General features: G+C 37.1%; 1 protein-coding gene across 2 annotated transcripts; it reads right to left on the bottom strand.

Annotated features, from left to right (window-relative positions):
* Positions 1 to 27,444, bottom strand: rabl6a (RAB, member RAS oncogene family-like 6a). 2 transcript variants are annotated; one of them, XM_017698318.2, is made up of 17 exons: positions 27,306 to 27,444; positions 24,223 to 24,614; positions 22,512 to 22,646; positions 20,316 to 20,363; positions 20,090 to 20,119; positions 18,777 to 18,829; positions 16,948 to 17,039; positions 16,081 to 16,221; positions 14,150 to 14,255; positions 12,595 to 12,698; positions 11,705 to 12,072; positions 9,426 to 9,588; positions 8,587 to 8,790; positions 6,353 to 6,593; positions 5,421 to 5,610; positions 5,283 to 5,341; positions 1 to 4,614 (listed from the first exon to the last, which is right to left on the bottom strand). In XM_017698318.2, the coding sequence occupies exons 2-17, from the start codon at positions 24,350 to 24,352 to the stop codon at positions 4,429 to 4,431; spliced, it is 2,250 nt and encodes a 749-aa protein (XP_017553807.1). In that variant the 5' UTR covers positions 24,353 to 24,614; positions 27,306 to 27,444; the 3' UTR covers positions 1 to 4,428. The 2 variants fall into 2 exon arrangements, with proteins under 2 accessions (XP_017553807.1, XP_017553814.1); XM_017698325.2 differs by lacking the exon at positions 20,090 to 20,119.
* Between the last annotated feature and the right edge of the window lie 431 nt (positions 27,445 to 27,875).

The following is a 27,875-nucleotide window of genomic DNA, read 5'->3' as shown; positions in this document are numbered from 1 at the left end:
AAAAAAAAAAAAAAAAAAAAAAAGGAGTACCATCTCCATTACAACAGCTTGTACAACAGCTCCAGAGAAAAACAGCCACATATGAGCCTACAGACACCATGTCCAATGCCAAGCATCAGCTTGAGAAGTATAAAGCCCCCCCAGCATTTGGCAGTGGAGCAGAAGAAGCGTTCTCTAGAGTGATGAGGCTCTGTCTAATACCTTTGGGATGGAGTGGCAACACTAGTCATCACCAATGGTCATGTGGCTGAATGCAATTTAATCCTCACAGTAATGTTTCAACATCTGGTGCTGCCTTTCTAGAAGAGTAAACTGTTACTGCAGTAAAGGGTAAAAGAAAACCCTTGATTTTTGAAAAAATGCTGGACGTGACAGGGTCTACAAACATTTGGACATACAGTGCATGATGTAGAAGAAAGTTTAAATGGCTTCTGACATGCCCAATTGTGGCTTTAACTCTATGCTGCTTTGACTGAAAACTGATTACTTTATCCAGTGTCTTACACAGTGAATTCTACTCAAGATGCTTTGGTACTTTAATAAAACTTAAAGCAACTGCCTCAGAATAAGGGGTATTGAGGAAAATATGCTGATTTTCAGCTTGTCAGTTTGTTATCTGGTGGTCTAATAAGTAGTAATGGCCAAGTGGCCAATAAGTGGCCAAGTTGAACCAAATCCAACAAAATGGGCTCCATTATTTCATATTGTTCTGAATGTGGTTTTACAACATTTTGAAGTTTTTGGTGGTTGTTGGCCACTGGGGGGACGGATGGACCACCATATAAAGGGTTACCATATAAACAGTTACTTAAATATGAAGGTTTACATACTCTACACAAATTCAGTTTTTTTTATTTCAAAATAAAGATCAACTTGTACAGTTACAGCTTAAACAGTACTTAACCCTGTGTGGGAAATGAGTGTATACCATTGCTGGCTGGGTCCTAACACTGTAATTCCCTCAGAAGAAATTGTTATCTTGGTGGCAGTTATGTTACATGAAGTGAAGATTTCCACATTATTCACCATTATATTTAAATACGCCCTGCCAGGCATTCATGAAATGACTGGCTCAAAGTGGCAATAAAGATTAAGACTTCTAAAATTCTGGCTTTTGATTTAAAATGCATTACACTGAATTTGCCTATACTTTCAGATAACACGATACATATAGTCACAGTCCTCAGAAAAGTAAGGATCTCCACTTTTGTTGATTTTTAGTTTTCGACGTCATTCGAACACAGCAGTTCTCATTACCTTGTGTGAAAATTTCATGATTGGACCAATGGAAATGCCTCAAAATCATTTAGAATAAAATCTTTTTACATTAACTTACACAAAGTTAAGGGCATTTTTCCTCCTGTAAAGTTACCATTTTGGAAATACTTTTTCTTTGGACAGTGACGATATTTGAAATGTCACTCATTCTATAAATAAACTCAATATTTAAGATGATCAATTTAGAGTTTAATGGGGTTAAAAAAAAATCTTAAAAATCACAAAACTATTTGAAGCATGACACTTTGCACTGTTACATGAATTAAAGTGACTTTTTACTTTTTAAATTGATGTGACAGGGCAGGTTAGTGGAATGATCTTTAAGCATTTTCAAAAGCTTCCTTTATTAAATGTTTAATGTAAAGTATTCTGAAGTCTTAGAAAGACTCTGCATGGAATGTTCAGTTAGGCCTATTTTTTATTGCCAAAGTAATCAGTATATTACTTGGTTATTAATATAACTGATGGTGAAAACTTTGAAGACAATTTAGTGGGAAGTTGGCTTCTGTCATTATTCGCAGTGCAACCACCTGTAAAGGCTTACATGCTGTTTAGTGTGAAAACAAACCACCACTTAAGGCATTAACAGCAAACATTACAGTAGAACAGAAAATATTTCTCTTATAACAAATGTGCTTATGTAGTAGCCTAATTCAGTAAATGCACTAATAAGAGGTGAAGTCTGGCACAACTGCCACACAGATTTCTATATGAAACTGGAAGACACTGAATGCTGAAAACAACATAAAAATGTATGTTCAGACGGTAAAGAAACACACATATACAAACACAAACACACGCACAAACAAGCTAATGGGAGTAGTGTAAATTCCTTGTCATAGAAGATGATTTATGTCAAGTCAGTTCTTGAGTCTGTAGAGTGCGAATCAAGTCCAGGTCTTTAGTATTTTACTTCAGCATTGTTGTCAGCTACAAACTTTACAAAGGTAATCTAATAATAAAAACCTGTCAGGTTTGATGTGGCTTCAAATAACAAGCCTTTCCTTATAGAAAACTTTCACTCTGTCAGAGCTGAAGTGCTACACGCAGTAAATATGACATTTTACTGAAAGAAGCAAAACAACCTGAAGCAGCTGTTTAGTCTGTAATTTATATAGCATGTAAGCTAGCTATCTAGCTATCACAATAACTAACCAAGCTGAAACTTTACATTTTAAAGAACTATAATCTGTAGTTTACTACAAACTCTAGCCATCATGCTAGCAAGCATACTTGCTGTTAAGATGCTAGACAACAGTTTCAAATTCTTCTGCCTCTTTAAACACCACGTTTAATGCATGTAATGCTTTGTTCTGTCCATTAGACTGAAGGTTCTTCTGTAATGAAAGACAATTTTTAACTCTGCTGTGAGCTGCAGTAGAACAGCACTGCTGTCTGGGCTACTTATGACCACAGCAAAACTGACAGGCACATGTTTGTGACATGTATATTTGTTATAAACTAAAGGCTTTATTAATTTATTGCATTAAGATTGTCCTAATTTAATCTGTTTTGTTTGTGCATTTTTTGAGTTTCAAGTCTTTAGTGGAGTGTTATAGTTTAGCATCATTATCAGCTACGGGCATTGTCAGGTTTTTCTCAGGTAAACCCTAATAAAGAGGTTTCACATGGCTTCAAATAACAAGCCTTTAATCAAAGAAAACCTTCAGTCTGACAGAACTGAAGCTCTATGTGCTAAATGCAGTACTTGAAGGAATGAAGCAAAAACAACCTGAAATAACTGGTTAGTCTGTAGTTTAGCCTATATAGCGCAGAAGTTAGCTAGTTAGCATACTAATCCAACTGAGATTTTACTACGTATTACATTAAGGAAGGTAATCTGTAACTTACTAAAACTTTAAATATAAGGGCTAGTGTGCTAGTTAGCATCCTTGCTATCAAAGCTACTTGCTAGCCAACATTTACTGCAGAATTTATTGTATGTAGTGCTCGTAATTTGACATATAGAACCTGACTCCATTGTAAGCTGCAGGAGAATGGATTTGTAAAAATGTCGAATCAAGACTGTAGTAAAGTCACAAATATTGTGTTAGAAACTAAATGATTCACTCATTTACTGCACTAAAGGAACAGTGCGTAACCTATCAGTAAGGTTGCAGACTGCAACCAACTGTACCTGCCCCCCCCCTTCAAAAGTCTATGGTGGTCATGTTTTCTGCCATCACGTAAATTTAACTTTTCTGTGTGTTTTTGCTTATTCGTCAACAAGACTTCAGCATATATGCTAAATAAAGAGCATGATTCTCCAAATTTGGGTTCTAAAACCAAGCAATGGTACAGCATTTGTCCCACTGATAAGGTTATTCAGGCTATTAAAATATACACATTCTGTTAATGCTGGTAACATTTTCTGATAAAGACATTCACCAGCTTCTTGTTTGAATATTCCACCTTAAATGGTTCAGCAGTTACATTCTTGTGCCTGAGGCATTATAATGACCATTTAAGGTGGAATGGGAGAATTTGAACAAGAAGCTGGTGAACAAAAAGCTGAATGTCAGCACTAGAATGTAGCTGCTGCACCACTGAAGGTGCAAACAAGAAGCAGGCGAATAAGAAGCTTGTGAATCACGAGTCTTGAGTCAGAATCAAGTCTACTAAGTCAAGTCACTAGTCAATGAAGTGCGAGTCCCAGTCGACTCATGACACCCCATCTCAAAACCTTGTGTAACATCATCTGTTGCATCATTGCTAAGCATAATAGGCAGGTATACATAAATGACAAATATAGTTCATATTCTTTAAAGCAGCAAGAGAAATTCTTCTTATACCACTGTCTCCTCCAAAACAATGAATAACTACTGAGGATCTAGTGTTGCATGTGTAGAGTTAACTTCACATCCTTTTTCCGTGTATAAATAGCTGATACAGCTGAACTGGGCTGAGTCTCGTCTTGTGAAATCACATAAAGAATAAATAACCGACATGATGAAAGTGTGCAACTAATTACTGTTGGTGCATTGTAAACTTGGACAGCTGAAAACAGTAAAGAGGAGATAAATGAAAAGATTTCAACAAAGAAAAGTGAATTCAGAAAAGCTGGAATGACACAGACAAGGACCCAGGCATGGCTTGATCTGACCGTCATCTTGATACTGAAAAGCGAACCCTGGTTGGGCTGTTGAAGTCCTACAGTTCCTCGTAGTCTCCTCCCTCACTCTTGCCTCCTGCAAGGAAGGCCTCCAGATCACCCACGTTGTCAGATTTCTTGCTCTTCGATTTCTTCTTCTTCTTCTCTTTCTCATCACTTGTCCCAGACTCCTCTCTGTCCTTCTTCTTGTGTTTATGTCGTTTTTTACTGCTTTTGTCATCCTCCTAGAAGAAGAAGAAGAAGAAGAAGAAGAAGAAGAAGAAGAAGAAAAAAAAAAAAAAAAAAAAAAAAAAAAAAAAAAAAAAACCATTTGGATCTCTAGGTTATTCACCATTCTGTAGTGCAACACCGGTATCACTCAGCCTCAACTCAGTTCACAATTTTGTGTTGCTTTCATGTTTCCATTCTTAAACATTCTCTCACAACAATACCCAATAGGCATTACATAAATACATTATTGGTCAGTCTACTGCTACTTGTACTTGTAGTCTTCTCACAGCGAAAGGATGAACAGAAGCACCTGTAGCATATATATGAAGCATATTCAGATTTGAACCAAAAGTGAAGTTTGATTTTTCTGCTCCTATTATCTTATATTTAATCTCCACATAAGTATCTTCTGATACTTATACTAGTAATTAAGTAAATGTGTGGTCTCTGATTTTTGCTCAGGCTTGTACATCTGGCTAAAATGTGTCCAGAGCACCTCCTAAAAGTGATGTGATGAAGTAGATTTTAATCCTTTTTTTTGAGGCATCTTAGGTGCACTTACACATATATCTCTGTGTATGTATAAAGATGTGTATAATCTTCGCATACAATCCTGATACTCAAGAGACATGGCATGACCAGATGTAAACAGCTACATTTCTCATTGCTTATTCATCCTTACCTCCTTGTCTTTCTTTTTCTTCTTCTTCTTGTCCTTTGAGAAGTGCCTGCTGTCAATGTCTGCAAGGAATAATATAGGCTCAGAAATGTGTAGAACCCATACAATTTCATTATAGAGTACAGAGAAGGTGGACCCTACCGTCCTGGTCCTCACTGCTGTCTTTGCCCTTCGGTGTACTCTCTTCAATACCCAGGTCAAACAGGTCAATGTCACTGTTGAGGCTCTTGAAAAGGGAAGGAGTAATTTTTGGGGGATCCACAAGCCCAGCTAATACAAAACCATCATCTGACTTCTCGGAAATGTCATCTCGTGCTGGAAATGACTGAGACTGACGAATGGATTCATGAAGCGAGAACAAAAAAAGAGTGAAATTGATTATTTCATGACTATCAAAATAATCAGTAATGTACAAAATAAAGACTCTAAAAAGAACAAAGACTACAGCTGCGATCCAATCACAAGCTTATCATGGATCCTGTGCTGCAATTATTATAATGGAATAGTCTTCTGCATAGCTTTGTGCTCTCTGAAAGAAAAACTACACTTTTTGTCCAAAAGTATAAGGACACCCCTCTGCATGAGTGAACTCAACTACTTTAAGGTGCTCCCACTGCTGACAGAGAAATTTAATTGCACACAGACAGCATGCATAATCTCCATTGTAAAGCATTGCAATTAGAATGGAATGCTTTGGAGCAGCCATATATGAGCCTAGAGTCACCATGCCTGATGCTAAGCATCAGTTAGAGGAGTATGAAGGCCCCCAGCTCTGGGCTGAGGAGCGAGACTCCAGTTCTCATGAGTGATCAAGCTCTATTCAACACCTTTGGGAAGAGCTTGAGAGGCAGAACTATTCATCCAACATTGGTACCTGGCCTAACTAATGCTCTTGTGGCTGAATACAGTCAAATCCTCACAGCGATATTCCAACATCTAGTTTAAAGCCTTCACAGAATAATAGAAGCACAAATAATATTCCTGGTTTTAAAACAATTGGAAGATAAACAGGTGACTGCAAACATTTGGATATACAATGCAGGTAGTGAGAGCTCTTTAACAGTTTCTGTTACCTTCTGCTTCACAGTAACACCAAGTTCGTTGCTGTCAAAGCCGGGATCATCCATAACAAAGGAAAGGATCTGGTGGGCCACAGGACCCTCATCATCAGAATCAGATGATTCTGCCTCAACTGTACCTCCTGCCTTATGACCATGCTTTTGCCCTGGAGAGTGGGATGATGTTTTCAAGCTGTGAGGCCTTTCGGTGGGTTTAGATTTGGTTGACTGCTGCTTGACTGAATTCACTGTGAATCTTAGACCAAAGATAAACATATACAGGTTAGATTATCTAAGGAATCAAAACTACTTATATCAAGGGCCTACCTGCAGAGTAGCGTGACAAGTGAAGCATAATATAAAGGAATAAGATTGAAGTTTGGACAACACTGGTCAAAAGAAAACACTCATGCAATCACAAATATATTCAGAACATAATTGCTAAACACTTATAAAGAATTATTTAACAATAAATGAGCATTTAGTAATGCAATAGTAAATAGAAACATATCATTTGTAGCCAAGTCTCTAAATTTGATGTATTTATATGATATGTTAATAAGGTTTCTTTAGAATTAGTTATTAACTGTTTGTTAACTAATTAGTCAAATGTTAATTGTAATATTTCAGTTGTAAACACATTTATTTTGCTGTAATCAAGGAATACAGTAATATTGTAATTTTATACAATTTTCTTAAATTACAGTATTTTATTGTATTTTGCTAAAAAGGTCTGGAAGCTAATGTCCCTTTTTTTACATTTTATCTCCATTTTATGACCTGGATATATGATTTGTAGGCCCTTATTAAAGATACGGCTATTAAGTATGTTTAATTTCAGTTATAATCTTGCAAATTCAACAATCCTGCAAATACAACTTTTTTTGGATACTGTTTGCAGGTGATTTGTAATTATTTACAAACAGAAGAGTATTGATAATTGAGTACGTTTTACTTCAGTCTTGGTCTTGAAATTAATTAATAAAGATCTTTTAAATGTATTGTATCATTTGCACACTATTTTAAAGGAATTTGTAAACATTTGTAAGGATCTCTTCACCATATGATCATACTAAATAAAAGTTAGATATAAGTTACATAAATGCTGACAAATGCCTTCTTCAGCTCACATGACCTGCTTTTAAATATCCTCTGCATGTGTTCCAAGCCTCAGCAAATAAATTTTCATATATTTATATCAGAATTTGTCAACAACTGACAGCTTATTTTTGTATTTTTACACACACACACTTTTGAACTTAGTAAAATAAGCTGTTAGCTGTTGACGAATTCTGATTAACAGGACATGGAAACATTCAGAACACACACCATTTATGAGTATGCCTGCAACTGAGAAGTGACCATATACTTGCATTTACTACCATGTTTAATTATTGTGAATTCAGATCATTATTGCCTGTTCATATTTCTTGATTAACATCAAATTAAGATATTTCATGCATGTTTACAACTGAAAGGTTACATCATTTAACTCCTTAGTCAACAAACAGTTAACTAATTTACAGAAGACCCTACTACCGCATCACATAAATACTTTAACACCATGCTTCTAAGTTTGCTTACAAATGAAATGGATTTATTTACTAGAATATTACTAATAATTATTACTAAATTAAAAGTTAAGAAACAGACCTTAAAATAATTTTTGGAATCTTTACAAATATTCTTGGAATATTTAAAAAATATTTTACTTTGTAAAGCTAATCCTACATCCATTTTAGAACTCAGGCTAACAGAATATATTACATTTTTGATGACGGAAGATGACATAAGAATTGTACATAAAGACTTTAAAACATGTCCAAATGTTACAAATCCCTTCTAAATGCATCTGAAAAACATTTATTCAGATTGGTAATATTACTTGGAACAGTATTGCTTATCTCTAGACAAATGATACAATTTGTCCCACTTTACAACAACAAAAGCAGATCTTCTTCAGGCATAAGTCCTTAACCTTAAAACCTGGGACAGGGTTGTTCACATTTGACTAATTAAAAAAAGATTAATAACTCTTAGCGTTATTTGCTACTCAAACTGACAAGCTGCTTTTCTGACAAGATTACTATTCTAGGACATACTTCTGGACTCTTTCACTTCTCTTACATTTTGCTTCATTTTCAACCCATGCACAGATTTAACAAACAAAGGAATTCATAATAAATTAAGAAACCTCAAAAAAAAAAAAAAAAAAAAAAAAAAAAAAAAAAAAAAAAAAAATTGCATACCCTTTTGTGTCAAAGCCAGTGCTGAGGCCCTTATTGTGAGCAGCAGTAGATGTAGGCTTCTCATCTTCTTCATCACTTGTTAGGGTGATGCCCAAGCTTGGGGCTGTTGCTTTAATCATAGGCCGGGATGGCTCTTGATCGTCTGGGTCTAAATCATCCTGGAAACCGGAGACCAGTGGATTCCCGCCTCTCCCCTCTGCATCACTAAATTTAACATGAATGAAAAGTAAATCAACGATGCTTTATTTGGTACATGTGCAAATTTGCCACCCCTGGTCAAATTAAATGTTGACCAGAGGTGCTCTCTCCCTCTCCCTGTCAGTGTTCTCCTGCTATTTTAACTGTAAGGCACACGCACGCGCACACAAACACACATACGTGTGCACACACACGCTGTCGATTTGCTGTCTCTTGAAATTACTGACATTATGCATTTGTTGTCCCTGGGGAATGAACCCAGCACTATGACTGGTCACTGGGCTTTGATTGGTCAAGCTCTTCTTACTCTTTTCTAGAAGAGTAGACACCGTTTCTTCTTGCAGATTTGAGCACTGCACATGCACAATAGAACAGGTGTCATCAGCTTTTTGCGTAAAGTGACAAATCATATCAGTGTTATTTTGATGTCAAAACGTCTACCTGCTACGCAAAATGCATGAAGGTTGGCAGGTCTGCATTTGTACCAGCACAATACACACTGACACGCCACCACCACATTAGTGTCACTGCAGTAATGAGAATGATCCATCATCCAAATAACACCTGCTCTGTGTTTCTATATACAAGTAGAACAGTCAAATCGGTGTGTAAACATCTGCAATATATGTAAAAATGCTTGCCTGTCACTGTCCTGAGCAGGAGCTGCTGCCGGAGCTTTTTTCTTGGATTTGTTTGCTTCTCCACTGTCCTCCAGAAAGCCCCGGTCCAGACCTACATCTGGCACAAAGTCATCCACATTTTGTACCTTCCCAGAGGGCTTAAGGGCCTCAAAGGCTGCTGTTTCTAGAGAGAACAAAGAGAGTATATGTTCACGTAAAGCTCGTCTTCAAGTCTTATCTAACTAAAACGCTTAAGAATGAAGGATCCTAAAGAATTCTTGGTTTGGATTTCCACTTCTAGAACTTGCATTTCTATGCTTGCTTATCTCATATACAAAAACAGAATCATGCAGAAGATGACTGTTGGGAACACAAAGGGGTTCTTCAATGATACCGTTTCAAAGGATCCTGTTTGGCACCTTTATTTTTGAAGTGTCTGCCAAAGATACAGTCATAAAAGGTCAAGATGTATGACTTAATTTAATAAACATTGTATATAAACACAGGAACATCCAGAGGAAAACATTATCATGCTTGGCTGTGTCAGCAGTGTTGCTAAAGCACATGATTTTATTACAAGAATCTTTTCCTCACCTACAGAGGACATTTTAATGCATACATTGAGAAGAAGACCCAACAGGTTATCATGTGGGACATTTTAAAGAGTCAGTGTCAGTCAAAACAAATGTGTCACCTCAACACAGGACTGCACAGCTGTAAGCATCTAATTATAAACTAACACATCTACTCACTTAAATCCCCATTTCAAAAGACAGATAATACAGTAAGATAACTAAATGCATAGTTACTTTACACAGTAGTCTGAACACAATTTGTATGCTGTTTATTAATTTCTTCAATTTTTTTAAATTATTCATTTGTATCCACCAGAAAAGTTATACCAGCCACTATGATTGCATGATCCCAGTAATTAATTGAAAACTGATTAAGGCAACAAGTATAACCACATAATATTAGCAGAACAAACCTTTAAAGTGAGTTAGTATTAGTTTTTATGTAGGTCAGTATTTTGTTGAATATCTCAGCTTGGGCATAGAGTGCAGGGGTTTACAAGGGGGTGTTTAAAGGTGGTATAATTGCGCATATTAAATAATCTTCAAAGACAATATATGTAACATTTTACCTTTTGAAATTTTTCTATAAATATACACCCATTCTGAAACTGATGCCTGCAACATGGCCTTGGAAAAAGCTGGGACAGGGCAATTTAAGACTAGAAATTACATGAAATGTTTAAAAAAATGTCAAACAAGTGATGCGGTCACGCTTGGGTATAAAAGAATCATTCAGGGAAAGCTCAACTCTTTATTATTGAGGATAGATCAAAGCTCGCCACATTACAAAAAAAAAATGTCTCAACAGTTTAAAAGCATTGCTGAACTGGTATCTGCAAGGATTTTACCCTCTACCCTGTATGGTACACTATCATCAAAAACTTAAGAAAATCTATTGGATTTCTATGCATAAAGGGCAAATATGAAAACCAGTACTGAATGCCCATGACCTCAGATGATTCCTCAGACAGTACTGCATTAAAAACTGACATGCTTCAGTAATGAATATGATCACATGGGCTCAGGAATTCGTCATAGAGCAACAACCTTCAGAAACACTGCCGACTTCTCTGGGCCAAAGCTCATCTAAGATGGACTGACACAAAGTGGAAATGTGTGCTATGGTCTGACAAGTCCACCTTTCAATTTCTTTTTTGGAAATAATGGACATGGTTTTCTCCAGGCCAAGAAGGAAAATGAACTTCCTGATTCTTACCAGCACAAAGTTAAAACATTTCATTTCCACAACTACAACAATTGGTGTCTTCAGTTCCCAAATTATTAAGCGCTGTTAAAAGTAAAGATGATGTGACACAGTGGTAACTAGTGGTACCTAAATACCTACAATGTAACACAGGTCAAAAGAAATTGCAAATCACTGCTTTCTGCTTTTATTGGCATTTCACTAACTTTTCCAACTGTTCTGGAGTGTTTTTGCAATCTATAGTGTTTCAAATTTGAATATGTGACAAACAAAATGGGTGTGGGAGCTGGGATTTAAGGTCTAGGAAAATTCAAGACTTTTCCAGCACTTATTTTTCATACTTGTTCCATGCCAAAAAAACTAAAATTCAATAATCCATTACTTTTTCCTTTTCATGGCCATACAAACCCTGAAATAATGTTTTGGCTTGCCTTCCTGTTTGCACATTCTGAAAGTCGCTCTGAATAACATTGTCTGCAGTGGTTGGGACTAAAATAAAGCTTATTTGTGTACAGCCTTACCTGGTTTGTCTGGAGACTCTGGAGTTGAGGAGCCGAACAGGCGGGAAATGAAGCCTCGTTTCTGAGCAGGAGGAGCTGCTTGGGCAACATGTGTGGCTGTAGCGGGTTCTGAAGTCTGTGAGGGAGGGTGGTTCTTGGGCACTGGGGGTGCTGAGGACTGAAGTGGGAGGTGTGCAGGATGGGTGTCTGGTAGAGGATGGGGCTGAGGAGGGGCAGGGAGTGGGGCCTGGGGTGTGCTGGGGCTGGAGTTACTCGGGGAGGCAGCACCAGGCAAAACGATGGGGGACTGGGAGCCTGAGGAAGGGCTCTGGCTGTTCGAGGGAGCAGGAGAGCCATAGGCTTTGCGTGCCTCCATCATTTCCATGAAACTGAAAACAGAACAGCAAAAATAAAAAAAATTAAAAAAATCACTTGCATCCAAAAGAAAAAAAGGCAAAATGATGAATTGCAATTTGCTCCAATATTAATATTAAAAGGCTCACATTATGGAAAAACAAAATGTCTTTTTTTTCCAAAATACTTTAACATAGTATATAAACATTATTACATGTACTGATGCACTTCACAGTCCATATGGTCCACATATGGAAATTAAGCTTCAAAAATAGCATCTGAATTGAATTAATTACTTTTGTGATATCACAAAAACCAACACATTTATGTATAAACTAGTATGCCTAGGTCTACTGCTTATAAAAGTATGTTTTACAGGTTTAAATACATTCAAAACTTCATTATTTTGAGCACCCTAAATACAACTAATTGTGGGAGCCCAATTATGAACTAGCTGTTCACTCAACAAATGAATCACAATTAAATGAGTTAAAATTTTGATAAGCATCGAAATTAGTATCCCCAACATTTGTGATGTATGCATGCTTGCACGTTACATGTCATAGTTCTGGTCCTCGGTCTCCTGCTGAACATTAAGCTCCTCAAGGGTTGCATCAATGTCAAGCTGATTTGTTTCCAACTGCCGTAACAGCGTCTCCCTCTGCACACAGAAATGTACGTTTGCTGATAGTAAAGAAAAAGCTACACTGTATGTGATGTGAACCCTAATGTGAACACCTAGCTATCACACCTACATGAGCTTGTAGGACATCCAGCTCCAAACCCATGGGCCTTAATATGGAGTTGATCCCTTTTGCAGCCATAACAACCTCAATTTTTCTGGGAAGATTTCTAGAAGATTTTGCAGTGCGTTTGAAGGAATTTGTGCCCTTTAGAGCCATCATTCAAAAGAGCATTTGTGAGGTCAGGAATTGATGTTGGATGAGGAAGCGTGACTCGCAATCGACGTTCCAATTCATCCCAAACGTGTTAAGTGGAGCTGAGGTAAGGGCTCTGTGCAGGCCACTGAAGTTCCTCCACACCAAACTCATCAAACAATGTCTTTATGGACATCCCTTTGTGCACTGGAGCACAGTCATGCTGGAACAGGAAATGGCTTTCTCCAAACTGTTCCCACAAAGTTGGAAGCATATAATTGTCTAAAATGTCTTTGTATGCTGCTGCATTAACGTTACCCCTCACTGAAACTAAGGGTACTCATCCAAAGCCTGAAAAACAGCCCCATCACCCTTCTTTCACTAAACTTTACTGTTGCATTATGCATTTGGTACCATCTGACTTGCATTCGTTTAACCACCTACACTATACCAATAAGAGTCCTTGGGCAAGACTCCTAACACCATCTTGGCCTACCTGTGTAAAAATGATCAAATTGTACGTCGCTCTGGATAAGAGCGTCAGCAAAATGTCGTAAATGTAATGTAGTAGTAACCAAAATTTTTCCGTCAGACTGTGAAACAGTTAAGTATCCAGAGCTGATACTTGGCACTGTGCATAGTGACCTTAGGCCTGTGTGCAGTTTCATGGCCATTGAAACCCATTTCATGAAGTTCCTGATGCACAGTTCTTGAGCAGATGTTGCCTTCTAAGGCAGCTTGGAAAAGGACAGGTAATCTTCACATACTACACACTTCAGCACTCAGCTTCTCACTCTGAGTTTGCAGGTTTATTGCTTCACTAAACTGTTGTTCCTCGAGGCTTCCATTTCACATACTAGCACTTACAGTTGATTGGGTATGTCTAGCAAACCAGAAAATTCACTGAGCCCTTCAGTATGACCCACTCCACTGCCAATGTTTGTCTATGGAGACAGTATAGCTATATGCTTGCTTTTACATACTTGTTAGCAATGAGTGCGGCTAAAAAACCTGAACTCCATAATTAGGAGTGGTGTCCCCATACTTTTGTCTTCTTGATTTTAATGTTTCACAATACTTTCTAGTGGATTTCATTGCTGCTTATCACTTCGTTACAAAAGGGTCAGTGCCTTAAAGTTTCAGTATTCTGAGATTCGGTTTGCTCTAAATCAGTGGTACACTGTTGTTGTCTCACCCACTCAAAAATACACATGTTACACAACTCTTTCCTGACCTGCAACTGTAGAAAGGGAATGTTGAAGAAGCGGTGCAAGTATTTGAGACCGAAGCCGTTCTTCATGGAGGACTCTGCATAATGAATGTAGGAAGAGCCAGGAGGTCTGCAATCAGACAGGATGCCAGGGTCAGTGAGAGGTTGGGTGTAATATCAACCGCTGCTCCTCTGAACGACTGATTATAAATAGTTAAGTATGACTCAGACAGGATTAGTTTAACATGGGGAGCTGTGGTCATGTAATTATTATCAGAGTATATCTGTGATTTTAGTCCTGCTTGAATCTCCACTGTGTTAGTAATCTGAAGTAACATTTTATGGACCACAGAAAAAAAAGAAAAAAAGAAACAGTAGAAAATAAGGCGGCTTTTCACCTACTACAAAATGATGAACAGAAATATGGTTATACACATTACTGTGTGCATTTTCACATTTTAGTGTTTTAACATAAAGGGTAACAGTCGAGTTTCTCCAAAAGGCAGTCTTAGTAACCAGAAATACTGAACCAGTCACAGTGGTTGCAGAAGATTAATATCTATTTTTTTTATATAGCAGGGTCTAGGAACACATTTTCAGAACTGATTCTGAAGCAACTGTAAAACCACAGAAGTTCACAGTGGAAGAGAAATGACTGCACCTTTACAGGAGGTAAAGACACAGCAAAGTCTATGAAGCTCATGAATGCAAAAAAAAAAAAAAAGATCTTGGTATATTTCAGGTACATGTCGTTATGCAAGCACTCTTTCTAGCAGTTAAAGCAGTGTTATCTTAGTTATAACCTCAGGTTTTCTGTTTCTGCTGAGTGTCCACAGAAATCCACACAGTTCCAATCTGGATGTGATGCTGATTTGTGCTTCTTAAAATCTACTGGACTAAAGTGTTTGGCACTCACACAAATGTGTCTTGGAACAACAATGTGTTTCACTGCAGTTTAGGTTGTTTACATGCAGCAGGGTTTGTTACCTATTTCACAGTCTTTCAATGCTGAGTGATACTGACCGTCTTTTTTCCTGCATGTCTTATTGACTGATTCAGAGTAAAAACGTTTAATAATTCAGCAAAACCACATAGGCCTTTACAAAAGCATTGCCACGCCCCCACCAAATGAACAGTAGAAAGAAACTCTGGGGGATGTAGGAATCAAGCTTATGGTTGGAATATGATGATTCTGGAATAAAAAAGAGAAAGACTATTTGACAGCCCTGTCATCTATTCCCCTGTGGTTTGTGTTTATGTGATGATATTGATAGCTGTATGTTCTAATTATTATAAATTAATTTCAATGTATTTGTTAAAGACAGCTGGCTGTGTAGATGTTTAGGAACAGAGAATTTATGATAAAGGCCATGATACATGTTCTGCTTCAGACCAGCAGACGTTATTATGCATGGAACATTTTAGGTGTGTCATGTTAATACAGTAGATGCTGCCAATTCTGTAATGCATCCATACATCTCTTGTATTGTACATATTCAAGCACAACATAACTTGTCCAAAAGGCACTTTATGTGAAAAAAGCAAAATCAATGCTAAACACTTCCCAATAAATAAATCACATATGAAATTGAGAAATCTGTAACTTTCATTAGTTTCAGTTTTCTTCCATCAACAAAGCTACTAAACTGGGAGGGTGAGAACTAGCACATTTCCTTCAAGACATGCAAAATGGCATCATATCTTTCAAACAAAACAAGAATACTATTTGCCAATTCTGTTACATTATTTAACAGATGCCTATGGCTAACATCACACTGAGTAATGGGGGTAAAATGTTGGTACTCAAACAGAGAGAGCCCAATGATGCTCTCCTGGACTCATTAGCAGTAGCTAAGAGCATGTGTGTCCCATACATTTACATGTTTCAAGAATTACCAATAATAGAAGAATAACATGGTGTAATAACAAAAAACTGCACTGTTAGCAAGACTCACCTGTTAAGGCTGTTGATAAAGTCTCTAGTGTCATCGGGTAGGATGACCCGGTGTTCACCCATGTCCCTCTGGTTACCCAGAACACATACAGGCACATGTGTGGGCACCTTGGGCAACTCTCTCAGGATGTAGTTGAATGTCCTTTGGTGGAGAGAGACATAGAGACATGTTTACTAAGGACTGTGTAAAACCTTTGATGCAGCACTGGTGCCACTGGTAGAGGCACTGATATACAGATCCACTTCACATTTTAACCAGTTGTAAAATTAAAAGAAATCTCTTTAATCTCTTAAACTTAACTAAATTGGACAGAAGTCTGGCTTACTTAAGGAAAGAACCATTGGAATGATTACATTCAATGTCTCACTGTCCTCTAGCACACCATTTTTACTGCACCTCCTTTAGCTCTGTGGTGGCCTTGTATTTGCATGTTTAATAGGCACGGCTATTAATGCAGTACTAATTAAAAGAGAACTGTGAAGGAATTTAAGTACATCTTAGCCTTGGAACATCAGCAATATTGTACGTTTACATTTTTCCCTTCATATATAAGGATATAATATGTATAATATGACAGCAAACATTCATTGTGCTTCTGTGTTCTCCTCCTCCTCCTTTCACAACATTTCCAAGCTTCACTGAGATAGTAGCTCTGGTATCCTTACCACAAACAACTGAAATCAAATATACAGTAAAGAATAGACCAAAGAGGAAAGATAAAGGTAGAGGGAGAAGGAGCTGGGGAAAGAAGATAAAATAAGATACAGTAAAAATATGCTGACCCTCAGAGCTGGAGGAAGAAAAGATAACATTAAGCAGGCAGGGATGTAGAGGCACAATAGGAAAGAGAGCTAAATTCATCCTTACCACTGCTTGGTTATGTCAAACATCATGATCACCCCGTTGCAGTTCTTATAAACATCCAGAAATTCTGCATCTAGAGCCATCTCTGTCTCTGACTGCATGGAGAGGAGAACAGTATTCATGTTATACATTTACTGGGTTAACACACATTTATGCAATAGTGACACTATATCAATGAATTCTGGTCATCCAACAGTTTCTTAAAGTGAGAGAGACAGGAAGGTGCTCAGTAAAGCTGTTAGCCATTAAGTTTAAATAATTTCACTATAAGAGAGAGATTCCTTGGCATTTCGTCAACTGAGGGTAACTCACACGAATGAGTTTTTTAGTCTAGCAGTAGACGGTCAACGTTTTGACAAGCCAGTTATTTAATTGTTTTTAAATGAACTGCCACCTCCAGCAGGACTTACTCCATACGCAGCGGTGGAATAAACCTGAACTGGACACACAGATGCTGAGAGGTCATAGCTTAAGTTCCGAACTTCAACAAAAATACTATTGGAAATGTCAATATATCTTTAAACTGGAATAAAATAATGGTTCACACGATTATGTCACATAGAGGCCAAAACACTAGTAATGCTATCACCATGGCAATATTTACATGGCCTCATGTCGTCATCGGCTACGTAGTGTTGCCAATTCTGCTAGGAAGCACAGAACAATGGCAATATGTAAACACAACACTCAAACACTGCCGAATCACTTTCGATACTTCCTCTGTTAGGGTTGGGAATCACTGGAGGCCCCATGATGCAATGCATTCTGATATGCAAAACTGTTATATGCTAAAAATTGTGATGACATATCGTTATAAACTGCAATTTTTACGTTTGAATGCAGATTATACTTTTTATTAGAGCTGCGACTAGTAAACATTTTCAAATATTGTCTCTTATCTTGAATATTTTAATAGAAATTAAGAATAAGAAAAGCTCCTTTTTTCTCCTTATGTTTGATATTATTCATTATTTTTATTATTATTAACTAATGAAACATTATTATACTAGTAAGATTATGGGGAGAAAAAACATCACTGCTAAACAATAACTGTCATAGCAAGTAGCATAAAATTCTACACTGAAGGATCCTGTACAATCTGGCAGGTTGCTGAGACTGTTTAAGTGGGTCATTGGTAAGCGTTGCAGCAGAGGAAACGCAGGCTAGCTAGCAAGTATAAAGAATTTGGACTGAAGGCATCATCGTCTCAAATTAAAGATCTATTAGCACAGTTAGGAATCGAGTTTTGACAGCCTGACCTTTGATAACAGCTGAGATATCACCGAGTCTTTGACAGGAAATGATTAATTAACTGACATGAAAATAGGATGAATCACATTGCTGTTTTTGTGTGGCGTGCAGGCACATTATCTTGTCCTCTTTAAAATTCACTGCTATAGCACGCTACCAGAGACTTGCTAGCACTTAGCTTCTTAAACAAAACTTTTTTCCTGTCAAAATTGATGCGCTGAAGTGTGTGATTACATAAAAATTGATAATAGTCTCAGTTAACTGAATTGGTTTTCCATGCTCAAACATTTGACTTGACACAATTCAGAAGTAGACCAAGCAGACAATCCAGTGCAATTTATGATAGAGAAATGTAGTCCAAGGACTTATTACTGCAGCAGTGGTGTTCCTGCCTGAAATGGGATGCTCGATTGCTCGTCTCCCATATTTGCAGGCCAGAAGCAATAGTGTTATCATCTACATTTTAAGACGATCTCAACCATTTCCAGTTTCAACTCAAGGAGTTTTAGCGAGTTTCTACAGTGAACCTGCCCTCTACTGGCTATTCTGTTCTTCATAGTATGTCACAATAAATATCTTACCTCTTGAGGCTCGTTTTCCAGCTTCAAATTTTCTCCACGTCTTTTACCCTTGCCTATTTTGGAAAACAAGTGCAGGTTAAAAAGAAGTGACTACACTATATGAAAAACATCTGAAAGCAATTAGTCGAGGGCAATTAGTGTGTGATCCAGTCCGTTTTGTTTACACTGATCAATAGAGCTCTGTAGAATTAATGACACTGCATTGTACAAAGAAAAAGGCATGAAACTATAAAGGTGTGGAAATGTTGAACTGTACAACCTGGCTTTTGGAAGGGTAAAAGCTACTCATATTTTCAAATTTATTATCTTCCAAATTATGAAAAAGCATTTAATACTGAAATAGCATTCAGAACTAGCTCAAACAACAAAGTCCGTTTTTCTTATGTAGTCATGTGTAAAGGCGCCGTGCAAGAACCTTCCCATTTCCTTTAACTCTTGTATTAATGTGCTATAAGACCGGAACCATGAAGGAGGGCACTTAGATGTGAAGAAAACTCCAAAACACATCCACAACATAAAGTTTAAAGTAGCCCTGCAGAGGTACAAAAAAAATCATAACTGAACTGAATGAGCAAAAGTGTAAAAGGCCCATACTGAGGTCCACTAATGACATATGTGTGGTTTTATGTACCAAAAACAGTAATGAATGAATTTTGACTACTCACTATTTTCCAACCCTTCTGTATTCATTAGAATTAAACAAGCTGTTTTTGTTTCTGTGCCCTGAAGACTGATATATGTAAAAGAGCTCTGTTCTAATTGGCTTCCCAGTATTGCAGCTCATTCAAAAAGCATTGTGAGCTGAAACACTCTTTATACCTTTATAGTGTATACATCAAATACATTAAACTGAAAAATACAGTTTTTCATGATATGGGCCCTTTAAATCCTGATCCAGGTCATTGTTTTGAATAGTGGGCTTAAAGGTTTCAGTATTCAGTCTTTAAACATCATAACTACAGCAGCAGAGAGACTTTTTCAACCAGTATGTAAGGCAATACCACACACTCTTTAAAGGAATACTTCCATGTTTTCAACCTAGTTTCGAGTCAATGGGTTTGCAGTTCTTTTACTGAGTAGTGAAATTACTGTGTGGTAACTATACTTTTGGGGGGTAGGTTGAAAATGCTGGAGTACTCCTATACTGTCCTTCTATTGTCCTGTATGCTTATACTAGTGCACACCATAGCATACAGCACAGCACCTCTACAGTTCAAACACAGTCACATCTGAGTGAAAGAGAAGGGAAGAGAAGGGGACACTGCAAATACAAGAGACTTATATTTATCTACTACACGACAATCAGTGCTCACCTATGCCCTCTGGCAGAGGAATCTTTTGACCTACAGGTATTTCAGAGCAGGAACAAGATGACAAAAGTAATATAGCTTATTAAACAAAGCAACGTTTTAAGATTTTGATTTATGTTCCATCAACATAAGGACACAGCATTCAGAATTTAGTACTCTGATCATGGCTGGTTCTCGTTGTTCCTTATAAATGGACATTGACTTCGAAGGGGGTTAATTAAAGGCTTACCTTTATCTACTACGTCCCAGACTTCAACCTTCACCACATCATCTGTCGCTGAAGATGAAACAGAAAACAATAACAGCATGTCAGGAAGAACAGTCCAAACTACAAATGTGCATTCTGATTAATTTTGATAGTTGAGTAAGTAAATATCAGTCAATGAACTCGCATAATTTAAACTCACTCACTTGATATTAATGCATTGCGACATGTTAACATAGCAAATAGGTTCACTAGTGCTAGCAGGCTTCAAAATCAGGAGCAGATTACAGAGGTGCACTTTTGTAAGGGTGCGCAGGTTTATGTCTCATTACTCAAAAATCTGTTTTGGTTACTGTGCCAGTGTAATAAAGGCTGCCTTGAACAAGCTAATAAGCTGATGCTCATACCAACACTTCAGCTAAGCAGAGCAATGGTAGATCGTGATGACCCAGCAAGTTTTTTTTTCCACAGCAGGGCCTCTGACTACCACTCAGAATCCCAAAAATTAGGGGAGGAACCTAATGGTTAAAAGCTGTGTTCAAGATGACTGAAGATGAGAGGACTGTTACCACATACATGCTGTGTTTTTGTTTGTGTTTTTAATCTCGTGTTAGGAATGTGCTCGTGTATTAGGTATTTTTTTTACCAGTGTTCCCTTTAATTTGAGATTGTCTCTTGGGGAAGTACTTTAGTTTGGTATTTTACCTGCATGCTTTGTTTTACAGACAGAGTGATTATTTGTCCCACCTGGGGTTTCAAACAGGTAAGAGGGGCACATCTGTACATTCACACCACATGTACTCTGTCTAGTTCCCTTGGTCAGAGTTACATGTACTTCTGGCTGGTGGCCAGGGAAGTTTAATGTAGCTTGTTGTTCATTTTGTAGTTTAACAAAGTACTGCTGTTTCACTGTAGGTTTCATCTTGTTCTTTTTTTGCTTCTTTCTACAGTTTGGTTGTTCCATTGTGTTACCAGGTTTTATAGCATAGCGTTTTTATTGTGGTTGGTTTTAACAAAATAGTGTCAAAAGCTCTTATGTATCTGTTCTGCATTGTGTGTTATGTATCTGTTTCTCCATTACCGGTTCACTATTATAAATGCCACATGTTACTGATCCAACAGAGCGCTAGATACATAAGGTCATAACAGGGTCAGACAGCCATGACAACAGTGGGGAAAAAACAGATTAGAAAATTCAGAGTTGAGTGGAAACAAGAATGTGCCGCTGGACAATAATTTCAAAAAGGACGTAATGTTCTGTCAAGCATATCGGCAGTTTCCACAGCAGGCAGACACCACAAGCATTCTTGATCATTAAAGATTAACAAAAAGGGCTGTAGAAGGTACTATCAGCTTGATCTTGCACAGAAAATATTAGGAATAAAATATCAGTTTTAAATAAAAGCAGAACGGCATTAGATCAGCTATAATGTCTGGTAAATGACCGTATGTTAGGCTACAGCTGTAGCTGTTCTCTGCACTAAGGATTACTGGCTATAATTATTCTAAAATACGAGATGTATATGGACCAGTTTATCAAATTAGTCCAAACTGCAAAACTATTGAGTACTCATGCTAAGTACTAATACCTTAAATATTTACAGATAATCATATGTTCATAAGTTTAATTTTAAAAAATATGCTAAAAGTTCTGTCCAACATTTTTATGTCACTACCATAACATTTCTGCATTTTAAAGCAGAAAGTGAGACTGTATCCCTTTACCCCATTGCCACAAAACAGTTATTGTTCGTTTTGAAGTAAATGTGTCCCAAAGATTGAAAATCAGTGTGTAACATTAAGAATGGTCACTACCGAAACTTGTTTCCTACAATTTAGTAAACGCTTTTGTGTTTTAATGGAAAATATTATGATTTTATGTGTGTATAGCTGTCTAAAGCTATGTTTGCTGGCTATGTACTGCCTAGCATTTTTGAAAAAAGAAGCAAAAACTGTCTCTACTGAAATAAATGGTAAAGTTTCAGTAGTGTTATGACTGTTTTGTTTAATAAAAATGGAGTGTTCAATCACTTATTTTCATAAATTAAACTCAATTAAAGTGTAGGGTGAATCAAAGCAAAGGGATTTTAGTCTAAACTCTAAGTCAGTTAAAAGTCCGAAATGCGTTTTGAGCTCTGAGTTTGAGCCAGTTTGGCAGGGTGATCCCTATATGTTTGGAATAAGCCAGCCAACATGACTGCACTTATTTCAAGTACTAACTTTTGTAGTTCCAGTGAATGCTGGTGACCTGGATCTCCTGTGTGGGGATATACTCCTCAATAAATTTCTTCCCCTGGAGACGATGCCATAGCGCACTCTTTCCAGTGTTCCTGTCTCCACGGATTACTATTTTCACTGTGAGTATATAAGGAAACAAAAATGCTAATGAGACACAGACACACATGATTTTAATTATAAACACCTGAAATGACTTAATGATGCTTACTTATTATTATCAGTGCACGCACAGAAAGACAGACAAAAATATACAATTGTTTAAACAGGAGTGCTGAGGTTTTTGTTTTTTTTAGTACAAAGTGATGTGGGATAAATCACTTAAGCATTTTGTTGCTGATGTTACTGAACCACAGTTGACCCTCTTCTTCATGTGCAAATACTCTTATGTAGGCTATTTTTTTCTGCAGGTGAATGACAGTGAAAAATTTGTATGAGCCTTGTCATCTCAAGGCATGTGATACATTTAAGAAATAAAATTAATATAAATGTACAGCTAGAATAAGAAGAACATATTATGGCTTTATGAAACATTTGATACATGTTACATTTTTAACATGTCAAAATCAACTGAGTTTCTGACTACAATAAACCAGAGTGTGCTTCCTGAACGGTCACTGGCTATTTCCCCATCACCATTATTGTTATGCAAGGTCAACACTGACTATTTTTATTTTGGGCAAATTCATAACTGCTTATCACATGAAAATCAACCGAAATCAAAACTGACCTTTTTTACCTGGTTAGCAAAGGTACCTGATCATATCAAGCACAACTCATCACATCATATTTAAAACATAAAAATCTTGTTTCCCTTTAATCTTCCATCAAAATATTAATGACTAAAATGTCATCTTAGTTTTGATCACATTAACAGGCACCTGCGGGGAGCACGACACTACGTTTTCTCTTCTGACATCCCATGTATCAATCAATACTGATCCAATATTTTCTTCTTTTAAAACTACTAAACTGTATTTTCACAGTTGCATGTAAAAACCCTACGTCAAGTGACATATTTTGGTGATATTCTAAGTAAAAGTTAACACATCCTCTACAGGGAACTTTTAATGCACAAACAAATTGTATGTGCTAGAACTTTCGCAACTGGCAAAATTTTTTCTGTAAGCAAAACAACAAAGTTCCGTGAAGGTATTCAAATAACGAATGCTGCCACTGAATTAGCATCCAGGCAGCTAAGACAAAAACAACAGGTAGAAACTACAGGTGACTGGAAAAATAGGCCAACAGGCCTGATCATGTATCATTCATGCATTTTTTAGATCACCACACAGAGCTGCTCTGAACGTAACCCATTCACTACAGGATCAATGAGAAGATACTGATGGGCCTATAGCTGTGAGGCAGATCTATTTATGGATTCTATATTGCTACCAAGCAATCTAAAGCACACAGTAAACAGTACATTTTGCAGTAAGCTCAAAGGTTGTGGATATGAAAAGCAAGGCAAAATATACTGAAAAACCTAAAAACAACCTGGAACACTTTTTATTGGCATTACATCATGGGTGCAATGCTAATTTTATATGCAACAAATCAAGCTGGGGGTTCAACATCACAGAATACCAGCACAGACGTAGCAAAGTCCTGCCTGGCAGGCACAGTGTTTGCTAAAGCTTTTATGCCAACTCGCTTCTGCAAAAGACAACGTAAAGTGAATGTAGAGTATACTCACTGTTGTACTGCACACCCTTGGCAAAGCGTCTCTGCAGACTCTGGTTCATGGACTGCAGGCCAGCAGGTATGTTTTTGTCCCGGAACTGCCCTGCTTCAGATCCGACCAGCTTCTTCAATGCGGTGAACATCTTGACCCAAAGTATCTCAACAACGCGCGTGCAAAGTTAAAATCTATTCTATTAATAAACAACCCTTGCAATGTCACATTGACAAATGTTCAGCTTGTTAAGTCATATTGACAACCAATATGTTTTCACAAGGTGAGCTGGAGGTCACCTAAGCCAACCAAACTGTTGATTATATTGTTTACTGTAGCCTGTGGAGATGCATACAAGCCATTCTCACTGCTGGAAACAGTTAAATGACTGTTTTACATCCTGCTGGTGTCATCTGGAACAAAAAAAAAAAACATAAAATGATGAAATGTAGACTATTTATACCAGGTATTTATAAAAATATTCCTGCAGAACTCCACTGTCAAAAGGTAAACATAGAGTAGTTTGACATGAAATCAGCCTCTCTAGAGAAACTTAATGAGCCAAATGCAGTGAGAGGAACCAAACATCTAAAGCCTGTAATGCCTCCAAGAGATACGCCACAGAAAGTTCTGAATATGCTGCCTGATACACTGTTTTACAGAAGTTTTAAAAAGTTTTTTTTTTTTTGTGGGCCTAAATCACAAACTGGAATAATTTATACGATAACAGAGTAATATTAGGATACATTAAAGCTCAAAAATCACGTCAAAGTGTATTTCTTTGTGAAATATCACAAAATAAAAAGACAATAAAAAGAAGAAACAGGAACAAAAAAAAAAAAAAAAAAAGAATAGAACTGTGTGTCCAAAGGTCAAATATGAAGGTATTTTCTGGCAAAATAACGTATGTATATGTATATAACATTTAGCTATTATTTTAACCAAGTTTATTATAAAATGTGCATTGAGGCTTGAAAAGCTGTACTCAGAGTTGTCACATTTTTTAGTTTTTATCATTATCAACAATACATACAAAAACTCAGGGGACACGTGCAGGTTAACTGGTTGTTTTAAATAGCAGAAGGGTTACTGATATTGTTGTAGTGTAGACGTCATGACCGCTTGCTCCGATTATTTACAATGCCCCCCTTTTCACCTGTTTCAAATTAAACCACTGTGCATGACTTTGTTTACATCTCAACAACAGTGTTATGTAATTACTATATACAGTTATAACTTTAAATACACAAAAATTAACAAAATGTTGTCATAATTCTCTGGTGGCATAAAACCGACAGTCAGAGTTGGGCAAAATACTTTTAAAAAAATTAAATGTAGTGATGGCTGAATAAAAACTGTCCATAATATATTCAGTAACATATTCCATTAAAATACATAAGTAACTTATCCAGAATACATTTGGGATACATATTGGTAAGGCACATGGAAAAATTTTTTTTTTAAACTTAATTCACACTGTTACTCACTGTTAATGGTTGGCAGTTTTCTTCATGTAATTATTCAGTTAATAAGTTTCATGAAAAATTTGCTTAAGATTAAAAAAATTCCAAAAATTCTCAACATTAATTTTTTTTCCCCACATCACCTGCTTCAATCCACTGGTGCTCCCACAATCCCAGTCCCTAGTCCAGCACAACACCAGTGCTAAGTTTATTACTTTCAAACATGTCCACTAGTGAGGAGACTGTTTATTTGATCATCCCTAAGAAGAACTCGGTAACATTGAGATTAATAACTGATCATCACATCGATTTATCAGTCTACTCAGGCTTCAGTAGAGCTCAGTTACACTGAGATTAATAACTGACCATCACATTGATTTGCCAGTCTACTCAGGCTTTAGTAGAGCTCAGCAACATTGAGATTAATAACTGATCATCACATTGATTTACCAGTCAACTCAGGCTTTAGTAGAGCTCAGCAACATTGAGATTAATAACTGATCATCATATTGATTTATCAGTCTACTCAGGCTTTAGTAGAGCTCAGTAACATTGAGATTAATAACTGATCATCTCATTGATTTCTCGTTCTATTCAGTTAACTGAGATCCTCCCAACAGTCAGAGTTTGTCTAACAGACATGTCTTCTACAGGCCATGTAATGATTTAAAAGTTCATTTATTTATTTATTTATTTTTATTATTTAGTAGGTAAGCAAAGTATCCTTTTAAAATTTAAGAAGTAACTGTATTCTAAATACTGCCTTTACAACTGAATACAGTGAACATATAAAATACTGAAAGGGGAATGCTGGTCACATAGCTTTACTTACATACTTAAAGACGGTTTTTAAAGGGTTCCTTAATGAAGTCAATACTACTATTTAGAACCATGAGTTCTATATAGAACCAATTCAAGCTTAATGGTTCTTTCTATGGTGAAATGCTTCAGACTGATAGAGAATGTGTTAACCTATATACAGTACTATATACAATCTTTTTCAAAAGGGTCCTATATTGCTCCAAAAAAGGGTTCTTCTATTACTAGCTTGACATGATTGCAGCAGAACTCTTTTTAGTGCTATACAGAACCATTTTCTAGGATCTATCCAGAACCACACACAACACATTCTCCATTAATTTGAAGAAGGAGTTTACAGTTAAAGAACCCTTTAAGCATGAAGTGGCTCTATATAGAACTCCCGGCTCAGAACAGAACTATTCCCTTTACTAAAGAACCATTTTTCAGTGTGGATCCCGATATGCTAAACCAGACGCTACTACAAACACTCCGTGCAAGCCGTTCGCTTCGGAATTTAGCTAAAAGTGAACCACAGCAGGACGGCAGACAGGCTCAATACTTAGCCGTACCTTACATAACATAAACTAAACAGCCACCTCTCTCGCTCTCCTCTGCTCTCCAACTATTTCTCCATTTCTCAGCAGGAACCTTTTCGGCTAGTCAGAACATGAGCTACATCAGGTAGACATAACATTAGCTCTAACGGAGGTGTTAGCTAGTTATATGAGCTGGCTGCTCGGCTTCATAGCCTACTAACGTTACGCGTCAGCGGCTTTAATTCAAACCAACAAGACAAACACAACAATCCGACCGTGCAACATCACGTTTTTCAAATATTACCTTACAGGCTGTCTTCATGCTCTCGGCCTGAATGGTTCACAGCATCATGTACCTTTTACTTGTGGCCAGCATTTCCGTACTATCATCATTCCGAGTGCCTGCTGGAGAATTCAGGGATGAGAGAACGCTTCATCTGTTTATGGAAGCCTCATGCTACAGCGCCTCTAGTGGCAAGGTGATGAAATGACTGCACCGTAGACAACAAAGGGGATTTTTCAAAATCTGAATAATTCAGTGACTCTGAAGTAAATGCAGTCATTCAGAGTGTTTTGATGTCAGATGATGCATTGTAGAGAAACTAACAGACTCAGATTTCTTTACACCCTGCTGGAAAAACCAGCGTAGACCAGCATGGCTAGTCACTAGCAAAACCAGCATGTTGAGTTATGCAGGCTGTTATGCTGGTTAAGCAGCATCAGCATGATCATCTTAACCAGCGCTAGACCAGCTTAGACCAGCATGGCATTCATGCTTGTCTATGCTTTTTTTTCATTTATTTAGATATATTTATTTATTAGATATACACATTATTAAGAATGCATAATTGTTCCTATGCTTTTTGTCCATTTT

The sequence above is a fragment of the Pygocentrus nattereri genome, chromosome 23 (assembly GCF_015220715.1).
Source record: "Pygocentrus nattereri isolate fPygNat1 chromosome 23, fPygNat1.pri, whole genome shotgun sequence".
NCBI lineage: Eukaryota > Metazoa > Chordata > Actinopteri > Characiformes > Serrasalmidae > Pygocentrus > Pygocentrus nattereri.
The sequence above is the reverse complement of the archived record's forward strand: the minus strand, read 5'-3'. Positions and strand labels throughout refer to the sequence as shown.